Below are 22,803 nucleotides of genomic sequence, written 5' to 3'. Positions count from 1 at the left end.
TCCTATAAGGCCTTCGTTTCTAAATATAAGTCACGAAGCAAAATGAGTGAACCTACACTCTAAACTATGTTTATATACATATGTATGTAGTTCATCTTGAAATCTCTACAAAGACTTACATTTAGAAATAGAGGGAGTACGTTATTAATAGTTGGCCCATCATATAACCTCAAAAAGTGTTGAGTCTTGTGCTGCAGCCGGCTACTAATCAACAATCCGCTTCTCTTCTCTCTCCTTCAACTAAGCAAATATATAATATTTTAGTCCTTATAGCCTGCTTATGTCACCTTATTGTACTTGCTCTTATGTCGGCGTGCCAAACGGGCCATCGTGCCAGCCCGTTTAGCGAGGGGCCGAGCCTGGCCTGGGAAGGTCACGGCCCGAGTACTTAGCGTGCCTGACCGGGTCGTGCCGTGCCTGGCGCTTTTAACCCAAGCCGGGCCGTGCTGGGCCGGGTCGGTCCATTTGGCCAGGTTTGCACACACCGAAGCCCACACACACACGACATGAGTAATGTTGTGGCCCACAACGCGTCCACCCTTGAACAGCGGGCGCCACCAAGCAAACGCATCTATTTCCAGTGAGTTTTTCTTTTTGAGGATCTATATTCTTAGGGAGTTTTTTTCACAGAAACAAATGTGACGATCCAGTCAAAATCATACCGCTCAATTGAACGAGGGAGTTCCTACCCATATGAACTTTCTTTACAAAAAAATTAGATCAATTATAAAAGTTCATCAGAAGTACAAAACATCTCAAACATACTAAAATTTTCATAGAGATTCCGGGACCACCAAACGACAACTATTGTTGTCAGAACTCCTAGATAAAGCCACACACAATTAGATAAACTTCATAATCTTACTGCTTGTTTGCAGATGCTCCCAGTCAAACATGAATAACTCGACGGTACCAATGGTGTTGACATCAACCATATGACTCAGGCTCATGCCAATAGTTATCGCCATGGTAAGTGTGTTATTCCAATTCCAGATAATTCACATCATTCCACCCCAGCTTAATACCCCTCTTGCTTGTCATTTATAGAACCGCCGCCCTGCCGCAAGCACAAGCAGCCCCTAGCATATATTCATCGCCCACACAAGGCCGGGCAAGTCCCAAAGTTCAAAGGGGAAAAAATCCATTTCAAAGCTGGGAAATACATTACTTGCGGTAAAAACTCTTATTACATTCCTGTTTGCAGCAACTCCTTCGACAAATACTAAATACTATAGTTCTGTGTAAATTGGCAGGCAAGCCCGGTGAGCACTACTTAGATGAGTTTGCTACCCACTGCATGTGGGGAAATACATTTAAGCTGTATAACAAAAATGTTGGCAATCTGCGAAATACCATCAAAGACAAGAAAACACCTGACCATTACTATGTATGCCACATGACAGAAATATTTGCTACTGATGGCAAAAGAATGGTAATCTTAAACAAATGCATTCTTGTGTTTCCTACCGGAATATGCTGGCAAACTATATACTAAATAACCTTTTATCCTCATTTGCAGTACTTTAGCACACACTTCTCTAAGAGAAGCCTCTTCCCGCACATGGATGTTGATCATGATGAGCTACCAATCAGTACAGGAGACGGGACCACCAGTGTCACGGCCTGCTTTATCAAGGGAGTCGACAACAGGGCTACAATCACAAAGAATTGGAGCAGCTTCTTCCATAAGGCAAACATGAAGAAAGGGTGTGCATATGCTTTCGCCTTCAAGTGCACGTCTAAGGGCCTCTGCATGATTGTCTATCCAATCTAAGCATATCACAATAGTCCTTTGCTACATATCTTGTATTACTATAAGTACCTATCCAGACTTTTATATCTGGCATCATTTTGGATCTTATGTAAAAAAAAGTATGACAATCCTGTCCGTATGACTATCATCAATCCGTACTTATTTTCATATGTTTCCTTCCGTGTCTACATATTTTAATGCACACTTTTTAATAATTGGCTTGCTCTCGGCCTTTGCGCCATGGGCGCAACGGGTCATCTAGTTGGGCTTACAATGAAGCAGGCAATAGCATCATTAGCAAGCAATGGAACTGGGATCTTGAGTTCTTGACTATTTCGTGTCCTAATTCACACTAATGACTATAATTGAGTTATTAACTGACTACCGCAAGTGTAAATATATTAGCGAACACTAAATAATTGTTCAGCTACGCTGTACTGTGCATAAGCTGAAGAAACAGTGAAGTAGTTTAGTGTATTCTCTTGACTTTTGAGGGGTTTCAAACTGTTAATCAGTGTTTCAGATTTCCTTTTATTTCAAATCATTGATTACTTTTATGATTGACGTGCAGGCCATCGGGCCAGGCTGCTCCATCGACTACATCGAGCCGGCCTCAAGGCTCAAGACGGACTGTGAGATGCTGGGGGTCTGGGCGTGGACGGCGTCGCCGGCAAACGTCCCGCGCGTCAACTGGGTGACCTTGCCGGCACATGCGGACAGCCGGCCGGCTTTTGGGCGGCGCGGCCAGGAGCGGCGGGTCATCATCCACCCGTCGATCCATGAGGACCCAACTCAAGGCGTAAGGATTGTTTCCAAGGGGTACGACTTCGTGAAGGGCGTCGTCGACGGCGAGCAGCAGGCCTACGACCCACGTGAGCGCATCTCCCGGCCGAACAACAGCCACCGGCGCGACCGGGACAACGACCATGACAGGCGCCGCGACGACCGGGATCGCAGGGGTCGCGATGACTCGCGCAACAGAGAAGGGTGGGGCGCGCGCATCAAGCGCAGCCTCTCCAGGCAACCGCGAGACGCCTCACGCGATCATGGCCGCGACATCGGGCGCGACGGCCGCCGTGATGATGCTGGTCGCGATCGCGGCGGCCGCCGTCGTGATGTTGGCGTGCCTGCTGTATTGCTGGGCTCCGGATCCTCAAGCGTGGCGACGGGCCGTGCCTCCGAGATGCAGCCTCTGCAAGCCGTGCCACTGGAGGTTGGGCGAGGCCGCAGCATCGCAAGGCATCCCTCGCCACGTGCTGCCCGGCGTCGCTCTCAAGAAGCCCTCACGCCGCCTGCCTAGCCACCGCTGTCACCAACCTCCGTTTTGCCGCCGTCGCCCAAGTCCAAGAGGAATGAAGTTCAGCCGGCCACGCTGCTGCCAGAGGATCCAAGTGGGGCGCTGCTACAGCTCTGCGCGCCCACGACGATGCTACTGCCTGTGCCGTCCCCGTCCAGGCCCCCTGGGTTCAAGGCCTCGCCAACGCCGCCACTGTTGTCCAGCGGGCTGGTGCGTTGCACCCCTTCGCCCGTGCGGCGCCGTAGGGCCGATGCTTCTGGTGCTGTTGGCCTGCAGTGCCTTGCGCCGTTGTTTGAAGATCGGCAGGAGGCCATCCTGCCCACCCTGGCTCCAACACCACCTCGGGCTCCTACGGCGCGCCGTAAAGCAATGGTCGGAGTCTCCATCTCCAGGGTCGGCGGCACCTTCTCGCTGCACAAGACAAAGACGGCAAGCCGCCCCAAGGCCACGCCCATGACTCGCATCGTCAAGGATGGAAAGGACGTCACCACCGCAGCCTTGGACGCCTTCGCAGACCGCTTCAAGGAGCATCTGTCGCCGGAGGTGATCACAGCCATGAGGGGCCTGTTTAAGCTAGATGACGCCAATGCAGATGCCGTGGAGGAAGCCCTCCTGGCGCATGGAGGAGGAGGCGCGCTGGACCTGGAGAGGGCCGACAAGGAGGCCGTGCTGCAACAGGCATCATCTTGAGCCGCTCCTCGTAATCTGGGTTGTTAGTTGCTATGTTAGTACAACTATTAGCATGTTGTCGGATGGTTAGGTGTTGGGTCAAGTTTCAGCTTAGTAGCAAAGTGTGTGGGCGTGCTGTATATGCGCCATGTATCAGGTTATTTATGCAACCGTGGGTGTTGGCTGTTGCATATGTGTGCACGCCAATTGTTGTTCTCGTTGCCAGTTCAAATGCTGCCATGTCTCTTCTTGCCTATGTTCAGTGGCTATGCTTCAGGGTCCTCGCTGTTAATTTATGTCAGCACAACTAGTAAACTTTCTGAGCTGGAATGTTCGGGGCCTTACCTGTCCGAATCGGCGGTCAACAGTTAATGCTACTATCGCTTCCTCCTCCTGTCATGTAGTGTGCCTCCACGAAACGAAGCTTGACAGTATCGATCAGTTCACGGCTGCTTTCTTGGGGGGGCATAGGCTGCGTAACTTCGCACAACGTCCAGCAAATGGCACCAGGGGTGGTATCCTTCTTCTTTGGGATGACCTATTGGTGGAGATGTCCAGCATCACCATCACCACCTTCTGCCTCTCGGCCATGGTCCGTGTCAGAGACTCAGGCGTGAGCTTTAAGATAACCACCGTTTACGGCCCCACCGACCACTCGCTCAAAGATGGGTTCTTTGCCGAGCTCGTTGGCCAAAAGCCACCCGTTGGGGTGGCTTGGATCGCCTCCGGGGATTTCAACCAGATTTACGGGGCAAGGGATAAAAACAAGAGGAACATGAACTACAGCCGTATAAATCGGTTCCGTGCAACTCTCCATGGTTGTGACCTCAAAGAAATCCACCTCCAGAATAGGAGATTCACATGGAGCAATGAGAGGTCCAACCCTACCCTTTGCAAGCTTGATTCCTTCTTTTGCAATGCGGAGTGGGACACAACATTCAACGACCATGTGTTGCGTGCGCTCTCCTCGTCCCTCTCCCACCACTACCCGCTTCTGCTTGCTGAAGATAAGGGGCCAAGGAGGCCTAGGGCCTTCAAATTTGAGAACTTTTGGGCTTCTATGTCAGGCTTCTATGACGTGGTCCACAAGGCCTGGGCCGAGCCAGTTGAGCATACCGACCCATACATGATCCTTTTCCACAAGCTCAAGAAAACGGCGACACGCCTCACAGAATGGAGTAGAGGCCTCTTCTCTAAAGCCAAGATCCACCTCCATGCCGCCCTCTTGGTGATCCTCCGCCTCGACATTGCTCAGGAGGGAAGGTTGCTCTCCCCCGGGGAGCACGATCTTCGAGATCAACTTAAGAGAAGGGTCATAAGTTTGGTCGCGCTGGAGAGAGCACGTAAAAAGCAGTGTGCTAGAATCACAAACATTAAGGAAGGGGATGCCAACACCAAGTTCTTGTTGGGGAACATAGTAATTTCAAAAAAATTCCTACGCACACGCAAGATCATGGTGATGCATAGCAATGAGAGGGGAGAGTGTTGTCCACGTACCCTCGTAGACCGAAAGCGGAAGCGTTATCACAACGCGGTTGATGTAGTCGTACGTCTTCACGATCCGACCGATCAAGTACCGAACGTACGGCACCTCCGAGTTCTACACACGTTCAGCTCGATGACGTCCCTCGAACTCCCATCCAGCTGAGTGTTGAGGGAGAGTTTTGTCAGCACGACGGTGTGGTGACGATGATGATGTTCCACCGACGCAGGGCTTTGCCTAAGCTCCGCAACGGAATTATCGAGGTGTAATATGGTGGAGGGGGGCACCGCACACGGCTAAGAGATCTCAAGGATCAATTGTTGTGTCTCTGGGGTGCCCCCCTGCCCCCGTATATAAAGGAGCAAGGGAGGAGGAGGCCGGCCCTAGGAGGGGCGCACCAAGTGTGGAGTCCTACTAGGACTCCCTAGTCCTAGTAGGATTCCACCTCCCATATGGAATAGGAAAAGAGGAAGGGAAAAAGAGAAGGAAGGAAGGGGGCGCCCCCCTTCCCTAGTCCAATTCGGACCAGACCAAGGGGAGGGGTGCGGCCACCCTTGAGGCCCTTTTCCTTCTTTCCCGTATGGCCCAATAAGGCCCAATACGTATTCCCGTAACTCTCCGGTACTCCGAAAAATACCCGAATCACTTGGAACCTTTCCGAAGTCCGAATATAGTCGTCCAATATATCGATCTTTACGTCTCGGCCATTTCGAGACTCCTCGTCATGTCCCCGATCTCATCCGGGACTCCGAACTCCTTCGGTACATCAAAACTCAATAAAACTGTCATCGTAATGTTAAGCGTGCGGACCCTACGGGTTCGAGAACTATGTAGACATGACCGAGACACGTCTCCGGTCAATAACCAATAGCGGGACCTGGATGCCCATATTGGCTCCCACATATTCTACGAAGATCTTTATCGGTCAGACCGCATAACAACATACGTTGTTCCCTTTGTCACCGGTATGTTACTTGCCCGAGATTTGATCGTCGGTATCTCGATACCTAGTTCAATCTCGTTACCGGCAAGTCTCTTTACTCGTTCTGTAACACATCATCCTGCAACTAACTCATTAGTCACAATGCTTGCAAGGCTTATAATGATGTGCATTACCGAGTGGGCCCAGAGATACCTCTCCGACAATTGAAGTGACAAATCCTAATCTCGAAATACGCCAACCCAACAAGTACCTTTGGAGACACCTGTAGAGCACCTTTATAATCACCCATTTACGTTGTGACGTTTGGTAGCACACAAAGTGTTCCTCCGGTAAACGGGAGTTGCATAATCTCATAGTCATAGGAACATGTATAAGTCATGAAGAAAGCAATAGCAACTAAACGATCGAGTGCTAAGCTAACGGAATGGGTCAAGTCAATCACGTCATTCTCCTAATGAGGTGATCTCGTTAATCAAATGACAACTTATGTCTATGGCTAGGAAACATAACCATCTTTGATTAACGAGCTAGTCAAGTAGAGGCATACTAGTGACACTCTGTTTGTCTATATATCCACACATGTATCAAGTCTCCCACTTGCACTAGAGTCAATAATCTAGTTCACATCGCCATGTGATTTAACATCAATAATTCACATCACCATGTGATTAACACCCATAGTTCACATCTCTATGTGACAAACACTCAAAGGGTTTACTAGAGTCAATAATCTAGTTCACATCGCTATGTGATTAACACCCAAAGAGTACTAAGGTGTGATCATGTTTTGATTGTGAGATAATTTTAGTCAACGGGTCTGTCACATTCAGATCCGTAAGTATTTTGCAAATTTCTATGTCTACAATGCTCTGCACGGAGCTACTCTAGCTAATTGCTCCCACTTTCAATATGTATCTAGACCGAGACTTAGAGTCATCTAGATTTAGTGTCAAAACTTGCATCGACGTAACCCTTTACAACGAACCTTTTGTCACTTCCATAATCAAGAAACATATCCTTATTCCACTAAGGATAATTTTGACCGCTGTCCAGTGATCTACTCCTAGATCACTATTGTACTCTCTTGCCAAAATTAGTGTAGGGTATACAATAGATCTGGTACACAGCATGGCATACTTTATAGAACCTATGGCCAAGGCATAGGGAATGACTTTCATTCTCTTTCTATCTTCTGCCGTGGTCGGGCTTTGAGTCTTTACTCAATTTCACACCTTGTAACACAGGCAAGAACTCTTTCTTTGACTGTTCTATTTTGAACTAGTTCAAAATCTATTTAAGGTATGTACTCATTGAAAAACTTATCAAGCGTCTTCATCTATCTCTATAGATCTTGATGCTCAATATGTAAGCAGCTTCACCGAGGTCTATCTTTGAAAAACTTCTTTCAAACACTCCTTTATGCTTCGCAGAATAATTCTACATTATTTCTGATTAACAATATGTCATTCACATATACTTATCAGAAATGTTGTAGTGCTCCCACTCACTTTCTTGTAAATACAGGATTCATCGCAAGTCTGTATAAAACTCTATCCTTTGATCAACTTATCAAAGCGTATATTCCAACTCCGAGATGCTTGCACCAGTCCACAGATGGATCGCTGGAGCTTGCATATTTTGTTAGCACCTTTAGGATTGACAAAACCTTCTGGTTGCATCATATACAACTCTTCTTTAATAAATCCATTAAGGAATGTAGTTTTGTTTATCCATTTGCCATATTTCATAAAATGCGGCAATTGCTAACATGATTCGGACAGACTTAAGCATAGATACGAGTGAGAAACTCTCATCATAGTCAACACTTTGAACTTGTCGAAAACCTTTTTGCGACAATTTTAGCTTTGTAGATAGTAACACTACTATCAGCGTCCGTCTTCCTCTTGAAGATCCATTTATTCTCAATTGCTTGCTGATCATCGGGCAAGTCAACCAAAGTCCACACTTTGTTCTCATACATGGATCTCATCTCAGATTTCATGGCCTCAAGCCATTTTGCGGAATCTGGGCTCACCATCGCTTCTTCATAGTTCGTAGGTTCGTCATGGTCAAATAACATGACCTCCAGAACAGGATTACCGTACCACTCTGGTGTGGATCTCACTCCGGTTTACCTACGAGGTTTGGTAGTAACTTGATCTGAAGTTACATGATCATCATCATTAACTTCCTCACTAATTGGTGTAGGATTCACAGGAACAGATTTCTGTGATGAACTACTTTCTAATAAGGGAGCAGGTACAGTTACCTCATCAAGTTCTACTTTCCTCCCACTCACTTCTTTCGAGAGAAACTCCTTCTCTAGAAAGGATCCATTCTTAGCAACGAATGTCTTGCCTTCGGATCTGTGATAGAAGGTGTACCCAACTGTCTCCTTTGGGTATCCTATGAAGACACATTTCTCCGATTTGGGTTTGAGCTTATCAGGATGAAACTTTTTCACATGAGCATCGCAACCCCAAACTTTAAGAAACGACAACTTTGGTTTCTTGCCAAACCACAGTTCATAAGGCGTCGTCTCAACGGATTTTGATGGTGCCCTATTTAACGTGAATGCAGCTGTCTCTAATGCATAACCCCAAAATGATAGTGGTAGATCGGTAAGAGACATCATATATCGCACCATGTCTAATAAAGTATGGTTACGATGTTCGGACACACCATTACACCGTGATGTTCCAGGTGGCGTGAATTTGTGAAACTATTCCACATTGTTTCAATTGAAGACCAAACTCGTAACTCAAATATTTGTCTCCGCGATCAAATCATAGAAACCTTATTTTCTCGTCACGATGATTTTCTACTTCACTCTGAAATTCTTTGAACTTTTCAAATGCTTCAGACTTATGTTTCATCAAGCAGATATACCCATATCTGCTCAAATCATCTGTGAAGGTCAGAAAATAATGATACCTGCTACGAGCCTCAATATTCATCGGACCACATACATCTGTATGTATGATTTCCAACAAATCTGTTGCTCTCTCCATAGTTCCGGAGAACGGCGTTTTTAGTCATCTTGCCCATGAGGCACGGTTCGCAAGCATCAAGTGATTCATAATCAAGTGATTCCAAAATCCCATCAGTATGGAGTTTCTTCATGCGCTTTACACCAATATGACCTAAACGGCAGTGCCACAAATAAGTTGCACTATCATTATTAACTTTGCATCTTTTGGCTTCATTATTATGAATATGTGTATCACTACGATCGAGATCCAACAAACCATTTTCGTTGGTGTGTATGACCATAGAAGGTTTTTATTCATGTAAACAGAACAACAATTGTTCTCTAACTTAAATGAATAACCGTATTGCAATAAACATGATCAAATCATATTCATGCTCAACGCAAACACCAAATAACACTTATTTAGTTTCAACACTAATCCCGAAAGTATAGGGAGCGTGCGATGATGATCATATCAATCTTGGAACTACTTCCAACACACATCGTCACCTCGCCTTTTACTAGTCTCTGTTTATTCTGCAACTCCCGTTTTCGAGTTACTACTCTTTAGCAACTGAACCAGTATCAAATACTGAGGGGTTGCTATAAACACTAGTAAGTACACATCAATAACATGTATATCCAATATACCTTTGTTCACTTTGCCATCCTTCTTATCCACCAAATACTTGGGGCAGTTCCGCCTCCAGTGACCAGTCCCTTTGCAGTAGAAGCACTTAGTCTCAGGCTTAGGTACAGACTTGGGTTTCTTCACTTGAGTAGCAACTTGCTTGCCATTCTTTTTGAAGTTCCCCTTCTTCCTTTTGCCCTTTTCTTGAAACTAGTGGTCTCGTCAACCATCAACACTTGATGTTTTTCTTGATTTCTACCTTCGTCGATTTCAGCATCACGAAGAGCTCCGGAATCACTTTCGTCATCCCTTGCATACTATAGTTCATCACGAAGTTCTACTAACTTGGTGATGGTGACTAGAGAATTCTGTCAATCACTATTTTATCTGGAAGATTAACTCCCACTTGATTCAAGCGATAGTAGTACCCAGACAATCTGAGCACATGCTCACTAGTTGAGCGATTCTCCTCCATCTTTTAGCTATAGAACTTGTTGGAGACTTCATATCTCTCAACTCGGGTATTTGCTTGAAATATTAACTTCAACTCCTGGAACATCTCATATGGTCCATGACATTCAAAACGTCTTTGAAGTCCCGATTCTAAGCCGTTAAGCATGGTGCACTAAACTATCAAGTAGTCATCATATTGAGCTAGCCAAACGTTCATAACGTCTGCATCTGCTCCTGCAATAGGTCTGTCACCTAGCGGTGCATCAAGGACATAATTATTCTGTGCAGCAATGAGGATAATCCTCAGATCACGGATCCAATCCGCATCTTTGCTACTAACATCTTTCAACATAATTTTTTCTCTAGGAACATATCAAAAATAAACACAGGGAAGCAACAACGCGAGCTATTGATCTATAACATAATTTGCAAAATACTATCAGGACTAAGTTCATGATAAATTTAAGTTCAATTAATCATATTACTTAAGAACTCCCACTTAGATAGACATCCCTCTAATCCTCTAAGTGATCACGTGATCCATATCAACTAAACCATGTCCGATCATCACGTGAGATGGGGTAGTTTCAATGGTGAACATCACTATGTTGATCATATCTACTATATGATTCACGCTCGACCTTTCGGTCTCCGTGTTCCGAGGCCATATCTGTTATATGCTAGGCTCGTCAAGTTTAACCTGAATATTCCGCGTGTGCAACTGTTTTGCACCCGTTGTATTTGAAAGTAGAGCCTATCACACCCGATCATCACGTGGTGTCTCAGCACGAAGAACTTTCGCAACGGTGCATACTCAGGGAGAACACTTATACTTTGATAATTTAGTGAAGGATCATCTTATAATGCTACCGTCAAACAAAGCAAGATAAGATGCATAAAGGATTAACATCACATGCAATCAATATAAGTGATATGATATGGCCATCATCATCTTGTGCTTGTGATCTCCATCTCCGAAGCACCGTGCTTGTGATCTCCATCTCCGAAGCACCGTCATGATCACCATTGTCACCGGCGCGACACCTTGATCTCCATCGTAGCATCGTTGTCGTCTCGCCAACTTATTGCTTTTACGACTATTGCTACCGCTTAGTGATAAAGTAAAACTATTACATGGCGATTGCATCTCATACAATAAAGCGACAACCATATGGCTCCTGCCAGTTGCCGATAACTCGGTTACAAAACATGATCATCTCATACAACACATTCTATCACATCATGTCTTGACCATATCACATCACAACATGACCTGCAAAAACAAGTTAGACGTCCTCTACTTTGTTGTTGCATATTTTACGTGGCTGCTACGGGCTTAGCAAGAGCCGTTCTTACCTACGCATCAAAACCACAACGATAGTTTGTCAAGTTGGTGTTGTTTTAACCTTCACAAGGACCGGGCGTAGCCACACTCGGTTCAACTAAAGTGAGAGAGACAGACACCCGCCGGTCACCTTTAAGCAACGAGTGCTCGCAACGGTGAAACCAGTCTCGCGTAAGCGTACGCGTAATGTTGGTCCGGGCCGCTTCATCTCACAATACCGCCGAACCAAAGTATGACATGTTGGTAAGCAGTATGACTTATATCGCCCACAACTCACTTGTGTTCTACTCGTGCATAGCATCAACGCATAAAACCAGGCTCGGATGCCACTGTTGGGGAACGTAGTAACTTCAAAAAATTTCCTACGCACACGCAAGATCATGGTGATGCATAGCAACGAGAGGGGAGAGTGTTGTCCACGTACCCTCGTAGACCGAAAGCGGAAGCATTATCACAACGCGGTTGATGTAGTCGTACGTCTTCACGATCCGACCGATCAAGTACCGAACATACGGCACCTCCGAGTTCTACACACGTTCAGCTCGATGACGTCCCTCGAACTCCGATCCAGCCGAGTGTTGAGGGAGAGTTTCATCAGCACGACGGCGTGGTGACGATGATGATGTTCCACCGATGCAGGGCTTTGCCTAAGCTCCGCAACGGTATTATCGAGGTGTAATATGGTGGAGGGGGGCACCGCACACGGCTAAGAGATCTCAAGGATCAATTGTTGTGTCTCTGGGGTGCCCCCTGCCCCCGTATATAAAGGAGCAAGGGAGGAGGAGGCCGGCCCTAGGAGGGGGCGCACCAAGTGTGGAGTCCTACTAGGACTCCCTAGTCCTAGTAGGATTCCACCTCCCATATGGAATAGGAAAAGAGGAAGGGAAAAGAGAAGGAAGGAAGGGGGCGCCCCCCTTCCCTAGTCCAATTCGGACCAGACCAAGGGGAGGGGTGCGGCCACCCTTGAGGCCCTTTTCCTTCTTTCCCGTATGGCCCAATAAGGCCCAATACGTATTCCCGTAACTCTCCGGTACTCCGAAAAATACCCGAATCACTCGGAACCTTTCCGAAGTCCGAATATAGTCGTCCAATATATCGATCTTTACGTCTCGGCCATTTCGAGACTCCTCGTCATGTCCCCGATCTCATTCGGGACTCCGAACTCCTTTGGTACATCAAAACTCAATAAAACTGTCATCGTAACGTTAAGCGTGCGAACCCTACGGGTTCGAGAACTATGTAGACATGACCGAGACACGTCTCCGGTCAATAACCAATAGCAGGACCTGGATGCCCATATTGGCTCCCACATATTCTACGAAGATCTTTATCGGTCAGACCGCATAACAACATACGTTGTTCCCTTTGTCACCGGTATGTTACTTGCCCGAGATTTGATCGTCGGTATCTCGATACCTAGTTCAATCTCGTTGTCGGCAAGTCTCTTTACTCGTTCCGTAACACATCATCCTGCAACTAACTCATTAGTCACAATGCTTGCAAGGCTTATAGTGATGTGCATTGCCGAGTGGGCCCAGAGATACCTCTCCGACAATTGGAGTGACAAATCCTAATCTCGAAATACGCCAACCCAACAAGTACCTTTGGAGACACCTGTAGAGCACCTTTATAATCACCCATTTACGTTGTGACGTTTGGTAGCACACAAAGTGTTCCTCCGGTAAACGGGAGTTGCATAATCTCATAGTCATAGAAACATGTATAAGTCATGAAGAAAGCAATAGCAACATACTAAACGATCGAGTGCTAAGCTAACGGAATGGGTCAAGTCAATCACGTCATTCTCCTAATGAGGTGATCTCGTTAATCAAATGACAACTTATGTCTATGGCTAGGAAACATAACCATCTTTGATTAACGAGCTAGTCAAGTAGAGGCATACTAGTGACACTCTGTTTGTCTATATATTCACACATGTATTATGTTTCCGGTTAATACAATTCTAGCATGAATAATAAACATTTATCATGATACAAGGAAATAAATAATACTTTAGTATTGCCTCTAGGGCATATTTCCTTCAGTTCTTTCACCGTCGCGTTAACGTGAGAAGGAGGAAAAACTATATCCACCGGATTATGAAGGATCAAGGGTGGGTGACCGAACACAATGCCAAGGAGAAGATAATCCATGACCACTTCTCGCAAGTAATGAAAAGAGGAAGCGGAAGCACGAAGGACTTCAATTGGGAGGAGCTCAATCTGGAGTCGCATGACCTGCGTGAGTTTGACGCTCCCCTCTCTGAGGCGGAGGTCATCGAGGCGCTTAATAGCATGCCTAGCGACAAGGCGCCTGGGCCAGATGGCTTCACCGGCCTCTTCTTCAAAAAGTGTTGGGGCATCATCAAGCACGACCTCATGAGGGTGATTCAACGCTTTGACTCCCTCCACAACCAACCTACATTGGCTCAACTCTCCGAATATTGTGTTGCTCCCCAAGAAGGATGGGGCGGAGAGCATCGTCGACTCTAGGCCCATTAGCCTCATCCATGCAATCGGTAAGATCATCGCGAAGGTGCTCGCTATCCGGCTTGGCCCGCACATGTCCGCCCTCGTCTCCAACGCTCAAAGTGTGTTCATCAAAACACAGAGCATCCACGACAACTTCATGTATGTTAGAAACCATGCGCGTCGCTTGCACAAGAGCAAGACTCCCTCTCTCCTTTTGAAGCTGGACATCCGCAAGGCATTTGACTCTGTCAAATGGGAGTACTTGCTTGACCTCCTACGGAGGCGAGGTTTCCCAAGCAAATTTCGAGAGTGGATTGCGGCTCTGCTATGCTCCTCATCTTCGAGGATCCTCTTGAATGGGGTGGCTGGTACCCCCATCAAGCATGGCCAGGGACTACGACAAGGGGACCCGTCTCTCCCCTCCTTTTTGTGATAGCTATTGACCCATTGAAGCAAATCCTTGATGTGGCGACAAGGAAGGGCCTTCTTCACAAGGTCCCAGGGGGAGGGGTCATGGTGCGAACCTCTCTCTATGTGGATGATGCGGCTGTGTTTGTAGCGCTGATCAAAAGAGATGTGGACAACCTCGCGGCCATTCTGCGAGGTTTTGGTGAAGTCACCGGCCTTTGCACCAACTTCCGTAAGAGCTCAACGGTCCCCATTCGGTGCAGCAACCTTGACTTGGGCCACATCACGCAAGGGCTACATGCTTTCAGGGCTTCCTTTCTGCTCCGCTACCTGGGACTCCCGCTATCTGTGTGGAAGTTGAAGCTCGCCGACCTACAATTTCTTGTCGATAAAGTGGCAAGCAGACTGACTACATATGACGGCCAAAACATCACCACCATTGGTCGTGCGGCCCTCGTTAAGTCGGTGCTCGCTTCCCAAGTAATCTACTTCATCACGCCACTTGTCATACAACCCACCGTTCTGTAAAACATCGACAAGCTTGAGCGGGCCTTCCTATGGTCGGGGTCGGATACGACATCCGGGGCAAAGTGCAAGGTCAATTGGGATGTTGTCAGCCACCCGCTCTCCTATGGTGGACTTGGGGTCCTCAACACCAACAAGTTCGCGCGGGCTTTGCGTCTGCGGTGGCCTTGGTACGAGTGGGAGGAGCTCACAAAGTTGTGGGTCGGGAGTGGGACCCGTGCGATGAGGAGGACCTCAACTTTTTCTACGCCTGTACCACCATCACGGTTGGGAACGGTGCGAAGACTCCATTTTGGGACTCCCCTTGGCTCCTTGGTCGCAAGCCCAAAGACATTGCTCCGCTCATTTACGAGGCTTCCTCCTGGAAGCACTGGAAGGTACGGGAGGCCCTCAAGGACAACGCGTGGATCCTAAAAATCAGACTGCCCGCATCAGTTTCCATCAAGCATGTTGCGCAATTCTTCACCCTTTGGATGCTACTGCACGAGGTGCACCTGGATGAGCTCACTGAGGATGACATCCTATGGAAGCACACTGAATCTGGGCACTACTCCGCGGCCTCTGCTTACAGGGCACAATTTTTGGGCTTGGTCCTCTCCCCATGGACCAAATTGTTTGGAAGGCTTGGGCCCCACCGAAAGTCAAGTTCTTTGCTTGGCTCTCGCTTCAGGATAGGATCTGGACTGGTGACAGATTGGAGAAGCGAGGATGGCCTAACTGTGGCCCTTGCCCCTTGTGCCGACGGGTGCAGGAATGTGGCCCTCATCTTTTCTTCAGATGCCGCTTCACTCTCAGGCTTTGGAACATGGCTATTCAGAAATTTCGCATCCACGACATGGACACGTCCACATGGAACTTGTTTGACTCCGTTCAGGCCTGGTGGGCGAGCACATGCACCACGGGCACCAATGACAGAAAAGCAAAGGCATCGATTACCATGCTAGTGTCATGGGTCATCTGGAATGAGCGCAACGCAAGAGTGTTAAGGCAAAAGAGTGCACCTCCGCAAATCTTGCTCAACATCATTGAAGACGAGGCAAACCTTTGGATGAAATCTGGGGCGAAGAAACTAGGGTCTTTTTTATTGCGAGAATAATTGTCATGCCGTAACCTGGATGTGTGTTGTAACAAACTCTCTCTCCTCCTTATTTAATATATGAGGCAAATCTTTTGCCTCCGTTTAAAAAAAAATATGATTGTCGCAAGTGATAGGGAAACATATGGCTGATATTACATCAAAAGGACAGATCATCTGAAATAGTATGTTTGCAACAAAGTACCAGATTAACTTGTTAAGGAAGGCACAAGATCCAAGACGAACAAATATGGCATCTGTGTTTTCCATTCCACAAATGAAGTACCCTTAGGAGATAGGAAAAGGAATTTTAGCTGTGGCTTTTGTAAAGGGTGATCCAGTAGTTACTTCATATACGGATTTCATTTTCATTTGACATGCCTTGATGTTCTCCATGTTTTGCCTGATGCCGTTGGTTGCCGGCGTTTCTCTTTTTATACAACGGAAGAATTCTCTTGCTACCAGTCAATGCTTCAGGGATGTACACAGCCCAGGTTGTCTGTTTTTGTTTCCTTTTTTAAGACCTGGGCAACTGGTTCTCAGTTTCTAATAAAACAAATCAGGAGGGTTTCCCCTTCCAGACAGAAAAAAAAAAGGAGAGAAACTAACAGAAAAATATTAAGTTGCTGCTTGAGAATGCCTCATCGCCGAAAGCTGATCAGCAAGCTAAGAGATATTACAGTGAACTGGGTCCAGAATCAGAAAACTACAAGTATCTCGGAACGACACAGTTCATGGTCACAATGGAGTACAAATGAGTACTGATTACTACAATAAGCACATGACTCGTATTAAATAATGAAGCCAGCTGCTCAAGGATGATGTTTAACCTTGATCACGGCTAATGCCCTCTGTTTCCATTCTTCTTAGCAGCATCATGACAGAAACCTTTGCTGAAGTCTTCGATTACAATTATCGCCTCTATTCTGTATCTGCAAGAAAAAGGCACCATTTCTGAATTTCTGCCAAATACTATGACTAAGTGAAATGATAAATACATTAGAGGAGTAGTATAAAAAAAACTTCTACCTGTACAATGAGTTTCCGCATCTGCACTTTTGTCAATAAGCTACTGCAACTTTCTCCCAGCACAGTACTATTAGACTACTCCTGTTTATCTTCACCTTCAACCTCACCACTGTCATCAACCGTCACACCTTCTGCCTGATCATTAACCTTCACGTCTTCAACTTCACCATCAGCCTTCACAGTTTCTTTGTCCTCCCGCCATCTTAGGATAACAGGCCTTTCCATAAGTTCCTATCAAACAAAGAAATAGAAACTTAAACACCATGCTAATTAATGTGCTTGTAGTCCAACATCTCTTTCATTTGATTTTAGATGAAGCATGTAAGGAAATAACCCAGAAGACACGTTTTATCATATAACGTTGAGATAAAAAAATTGGTCACTCAAGCAAGAGACCTTGTCGTGTTTTTCGTAAATAGATATCTCGTCAAGCATTTCACTGCTGCTCCAGAGCAATTTTATCCTCCAGTGCACAACTTCAACAAATGCATCATAATATGGAAAAGAACAATACATTTAATTAAGTCAAAAGAGGCATACGGATTGCTCATCAAAAAATAAATGAACATAAGACCAGCAAAGATTTCTGAACTGTAGATAATAACAAGTGTGTGCATCAAGCATGAAAGTTTAAATATCCCGCAGGGTTAATTTATGAATGATCGATCTCGGTCCTTGGCTAAACTGTAAAACTGATAATTAAGTGTTCATCAAAATTTCACCTTTCCATTGAGTTCAGTGAGAGCAGCCTCTGCTTCCTCTTTTGTTCCAAAAGAAACAAAACCATACCCAGCTGATTTTCTATCTTCAAAGACTATGTTGGCAGAAACTGGGTTGAACTGTAAAAAGAACTCCTTCAGATCAGCAGACCTTGCTTTCCATGCAAGATTGGAAACATAAAGCTTGTACTTCGCGACTATGGTGTCCGGAGATGGTGGTGGAGCAGGTTTTCTGAAGCTCTTTGAAAATTCCACCTTGATGATCCTTCCCATGACATCCTACAAATAATTGTGATACAGAATTTAGCATAAGAGATCGATGAAAAATTTCCAAAGCTAAGGTATACTCCCTCCGTAACTTTTTATAAGACGTTTTTAGAGTCCATGACAGTGTCAAAATACGTCTTATATTAAGTTACAGAGGGAGTATTATTTTTGCCGGGAATGCCAGCATCTTATTTTGTGGGAACCTCAAGATGTCAGTATTTTAATGATAAGCTCAGCTGAACTCTGTAACACACTGGACAGCAGACTGATATTTTGTGCTGAATTCAAACATGAAGTAAGATCGCAGTAAACTTTTTTCATTCAAAAAAAAAAGATCGTAGTAAACTTTTCTGTCCGTATGAAACAATATTCACAAAGTTGCTAACATTATTTAACTCATCCATGTATTTTAAGGCATCTATTCAGCAAGAACATTCCAATAATAATATATAATGCAATCATCAAATGTGAACATGTCCATGCATATTCAACGAATGGTAAGTTCTAGCGTCGTCGCCCTTGACCTTGAGGAATTTACAGCGATTTTTTCGGTCCAAGGATGTGTGATAGCAGTAAACACATGGAAACGAAGGTTGAAGTCATCTTAATTAATTTCACTTCAGAGGTCAAAACAACATTTAGCACATTTTGTTATAAGGCAGCATTCATCCACGTTGTGTACTGATATGCAGCCAGCGTATGCGCATATAGACTCACGTGGCCGTCGAACTTCTCCGCTGCGGCGGCGGCCTCTTCGGCGGTGGCCATGGTGACGAACGCGAAGCCCCTCTTCCTCCCGTCCTTCATCTTGATAACCTTCGCGGAACAAACAAAACTAGCCCGTATCACTCAGAGAACGCGCGCGGCAGCATAGGATTGAACAACTAAGCGTGTAGCGGCATCGTGTGTCTATCACCTCGACGTCCTTGACGACGCCGCACTCGGCGAAGAGCTTCTCCGTCTCCGCGGCGGAGAAGGTGAACGGCATGTTGCCCACGAAGAGCTTCCGCCGCGTCTCCCCCAGCTCCTCGTCCCCCTCCGCGGCGGCCGCGGGCTCGGCGGCCGGCGCCTCCGGGGGCGAGGAGGCCGCGACGGCGGCGGCCGGGAGGCGGAGGCGGAGGCCGGGGTAGGGGCGGCGAGGGGAGTGGAGGAGCGGGACGTACTGGGAAATGCGCCCCGGGATGCGGGGCAGCGAGGGCGCCGCGGCGGCGGGGTGCGGGCTGCGCGCGAGGGAGAGCGCCATTGGTTTCGCCCACCGGAGGAGAGGAGGCTGCGACGCGGGCGGTTTGTGTCCCGGGGTTTGGGATTGGAGGGGGCGGCGGAGGGAGGGGGCCTGGAAATTTTCCGCCTGGTTTTGTGTTCGGATAAGCGAGCGCCGCTGGCGGGATAAGGGACGACGGCGATGGTTCGTTTGTTTGTGGTCGCGGCACCGCTTGCCTCGTGCTCTTGATCAGGCCTGCTTACAAAAGAGATTTTCCGGCCCATGCTGGCCGACTTTTTTTTTGCTTTTCTTTGGTCTTTCTTTCGCCGTTCAAAAACATATTATATTATGGGACGGATGAAGTAGAACCTAAGAGAATTTCAGACCAACTAACCAATGGTTATCTTTCGTGGGAGCTTTGTAGTCCAAGAGCACGTCAAGTGGTGCGTCCAGCCGCCGCCACGTTTCGCGTGCTGGGTGCTCACTCATGATTTCATTCTTTTAATTATTTTTTCTATATGCATTTTTGGGTTTTAATGAGTTCTTTTGTGTTTTTTCTGTTTTTCAGTTTTTGCCTGATTTTTTCTAGGTTTGGAGGGAAGAATGGTGTTTTTTGCGAAGCACATCTGTGCTTCTTCAAAATATATGTGTTTTCACAAGAGCACGATTGCGTTTCTCGTACAAGCACATATTTGCTTTCGTAAGAAACATAGATGTGCTTCTACTCGAAAAGGGAAAAGCACCCCTTATGCTTCTGTGAGAAGCACAACATGTGCTTTCCAAAAAGGGAAATCCACAACCGTGTTTTTGGGCTCTGTGTTCTTCTTTTTTCTGGTTTGGTTTTCATTTTCTGATATTTTTTTCCAATTTTTTGTTTTTTTTCACGTTTCTAGTTTTTCCGGTGAAAAAACTTATTTGAAACATATTAACTAGGATCTAATTTTGAATATCTCGATGTGAGAAATCCCATGGTCAAAATGGTTCAGTATTTGAACACGTGGTTCAAGGGATAAAATCTTTTGGATAAACGAATCTAGAAAAAAAAAACTTCCCGGTTGTGACAAGTGAGACACATGCAGTTCGCCACTTGTCAATACCTGGGAAGGTGCAGGTTACCTTGGCAAGGGATAACTCTTAATTAGTGATTTCAAGATAATTGTAAGCCCCAATGCAAATGAGAAGCTAGAGTGGCAAAACCCAGTCTGTGCTAGAAACAATCTCATGAGCAAAGCACAAATGCTATTATGGCTTGTACAATAGCTAAGCTTCTTTAGGCTGGCCCAACTAGCTGTTTTTTCGTTTTTGGGAGAATCTTAAGTAGTCGTTTTTCCTTTTCTTTTTTTTATTTTGGTCTTTCTTGCTTTTCATTTCTAGGTTACTTTTCTTTCTCTATCTGTTTTGTATTTTTTGTTATTTTTTTCCATGTTCATTTTCAAAACAATTCATTTTCCTTTATATTATTAGTTTTTAGTTTTTTTCACTTTGCAAACATTTTTTGAGATAAGTGAACATTTTTTGGAATCTTGAAGATTCTTATAATTTTCGAACATTTTTATCAAATCATGAATACTTTTTAGAAATTTGTGACATTTTCCTAAACCGTGAACATTTTTTACATATTGGTGAAGATTATTTTGAAACTCGTTAACATTATAATGAATCCAACAACATTTTTTGAATTCGCGAACATTTGATCAAACACACAAACATATTTTTCAAAATCATGAAGATTTCTTTGAATATGCAAAATTTTGTTTCAAAATCGTGAACATTGTCTTTGGATCCACGAACATTCTATGATTTCTTGAACATTATTTCAAAAAAAATTGAAATTCGGAACTTTTGTTAAATTCCAAATTAATTTAAAAAATAAAGAGAAAGCAAAGGGAAATAAGGGGCATCCCACCCCGCACATCGGCCGGGCCAAAAGGGCACGCAAGGGACGGGTGTGTGTGCTGGCTCGTTCACTAGCATGTAGCCCGCTAAATAGGAGGTCCCTCGGGGCGGTTGGGGGCTAGTTTTGGGATACTTCCTAACGGGTTTAGGTACATTTCATTGGGTTTATTTTATTGTCTCCGTTTTCTACTGGTTTCCTGTGATTTTCTAGTGGTTTTTCGTCATTTTCTCTCTTTTTATAGGCTTATCTGGTTTTCTCTAGCCTTTTTCATATATAATTTTCCTGTTTGCCTTTTCATTTATTTTCTTTACTTTTTTGTTCTAACAATTCACTATTTACAAAAAAGATGAACAATTTCAAATTCCTGAGCAAATATTTTTTTTCCAATTCCACGAGCATTCAAATTAGTGAGTGCGAGTGATGCTTACTCGTGGCTACTGGTATGCCTTGGGCCCGGCCGATGTTGCAACGCGCGATGCAGCCCACCTTCCAGAGTGAAGTGTGTGTTATGCTTCAATGACACTCAATTTTGTTTACGAAATGACATCACGATCACTTGATTGATTGGACCAGTTTCTTCAAGTAGTGCATTTCGGAGACTGGACTCCTTGGAGGCTTTAATTTTGAACAATTCAAAATATAAAAAAAAATTCAAAAAAATCTGAAAAAATAGACATGTATACTAGGATGTAATATGTATGTGTGTAAAATTTGAGGATAAAATACATTAAATTGCGAGCTGCATAGTAAAAAAAAATCATGGACTTTCATAATAAACAGTACATGTGCTAAAAAGTCAAAAAAAATTGTAGCTCTCAATTTATCGTTTTGATTTGAAAATTCACACACACATTATGTCTCTAGGTATGTGTATTTTTTCAGAAAATTTTGAAACTGACATGTTTGTATTTTGAAGGTTTCAAATTCGGCCTCCATTTGGCATTTTCCCATTTATTTCCTCAAAACAAGAAATAAAAACAAGTTGACTATTCCAGAGATGATTCCTCGGCAGAACATTACAAGCGCTCATTTTGTTTATGAGAAGACATGACAATCACCAGATTAGACTACTCCTTCACTAACAACAAAAAGGCTGGCTAGACTATTCGAACGAGACGGCTCTTTCTTCTCCAATAGAGTAATGGTGAGAGAGGCTGGTCAGCAATGGCGGATATCGCAAGGCACAGATGCGTAGCACTAGAGACATGAAGGCGTCGTACGTGTCACCGTCGAACCCTAATAAATTTCGGGCATGCTACTTGCTAGCATCCAAACGTACGAAAATCCTCCAGGTTCAGTGCACCTCCTTCTAGTAGTAGTAGTAGTAGGATATCATAGGCAAATCGAACAGTTCTTGGAGCTCCGTCTGCGGCGGTCACGAGATTGCACTTTATTTTACCCGGCCGACACCGGATAGCCATCTTTGCCGGGAGGCAGCATTGAGTTCATTTCATCCAGTCATCTTGCAAAGCCTCTCGAGAACTCAACACGGCATGGGGAAGACTGGCCGCTGCATCCTTCATGGGATGAATGATCCATTGCCTCTTTTTTTTTTCCTGTCAGCATCTCATTCTCTACCATCAGAGCTAAGCATACAAGACTTACCAACTCACACTCACAGTAATACCACACCCTCGTGGCGGCAACTTTCGTTCCGCAGTGAGTC

The 22,803-nt window shown here is 45.4% G+C and overlaps 1 protein-coding gene across 1 annotated transcript; it reads right to left on the bottom strand.

Moving 5' to 3' along the window:
- Positions 1-16,629: 16,629 nt before the first annotated feature.
- Positions 16,630-19,456, bottom strand: LOC109749864 (28 kDa ribonucleoprotein, chloroplastic). The gene is made up of 5 exons (XM_020308805.3): positions 18,956-19,456; positions 18,757-18,855; positions 17,776-18,051; positions 17,054-17,284; positions 16,630-16,956 (listed from the first exon to the last, which is right to left on the bottom strand). The coding sequence occupies exons 1-4, from the start codon at positions 19,280-19,282 to the stop codon at positions 17,129-17,131; spliced, it is 858 nt and encodes a 285-aa protein (XP_020164394.1). The 5' UTR covers positions 19,283-19,456; the 3' UTR covers positions 16,630-16,956; positions 17,054-17,128.
- Positions 19,457-22,803: the final 3,347 nt, after the last annotated feature.

The sequence above is a fragment of the Aegilops tauschii genome, chromosome 2 (assembly GCF_002575655.3).
Source record: "Aegilops tauschii subsp. strangulata cultivar AL8/78 chromosome 2, Aet v6.0, whole genome shotgun sequence".
Classification (NCBI taxonomy): domain Eukaryota; kingdom Viridiplantae; phylum Streptophyta; class Magnoliopsida; order Poales; family Poaceae; genus Aegilops; species Aegilops tauschii.
The sequence above is the reverse complement of the archived record's forward strand: the minus strand, read 5'-3'. Positions and strand labels throughout refer to the sequence as shown.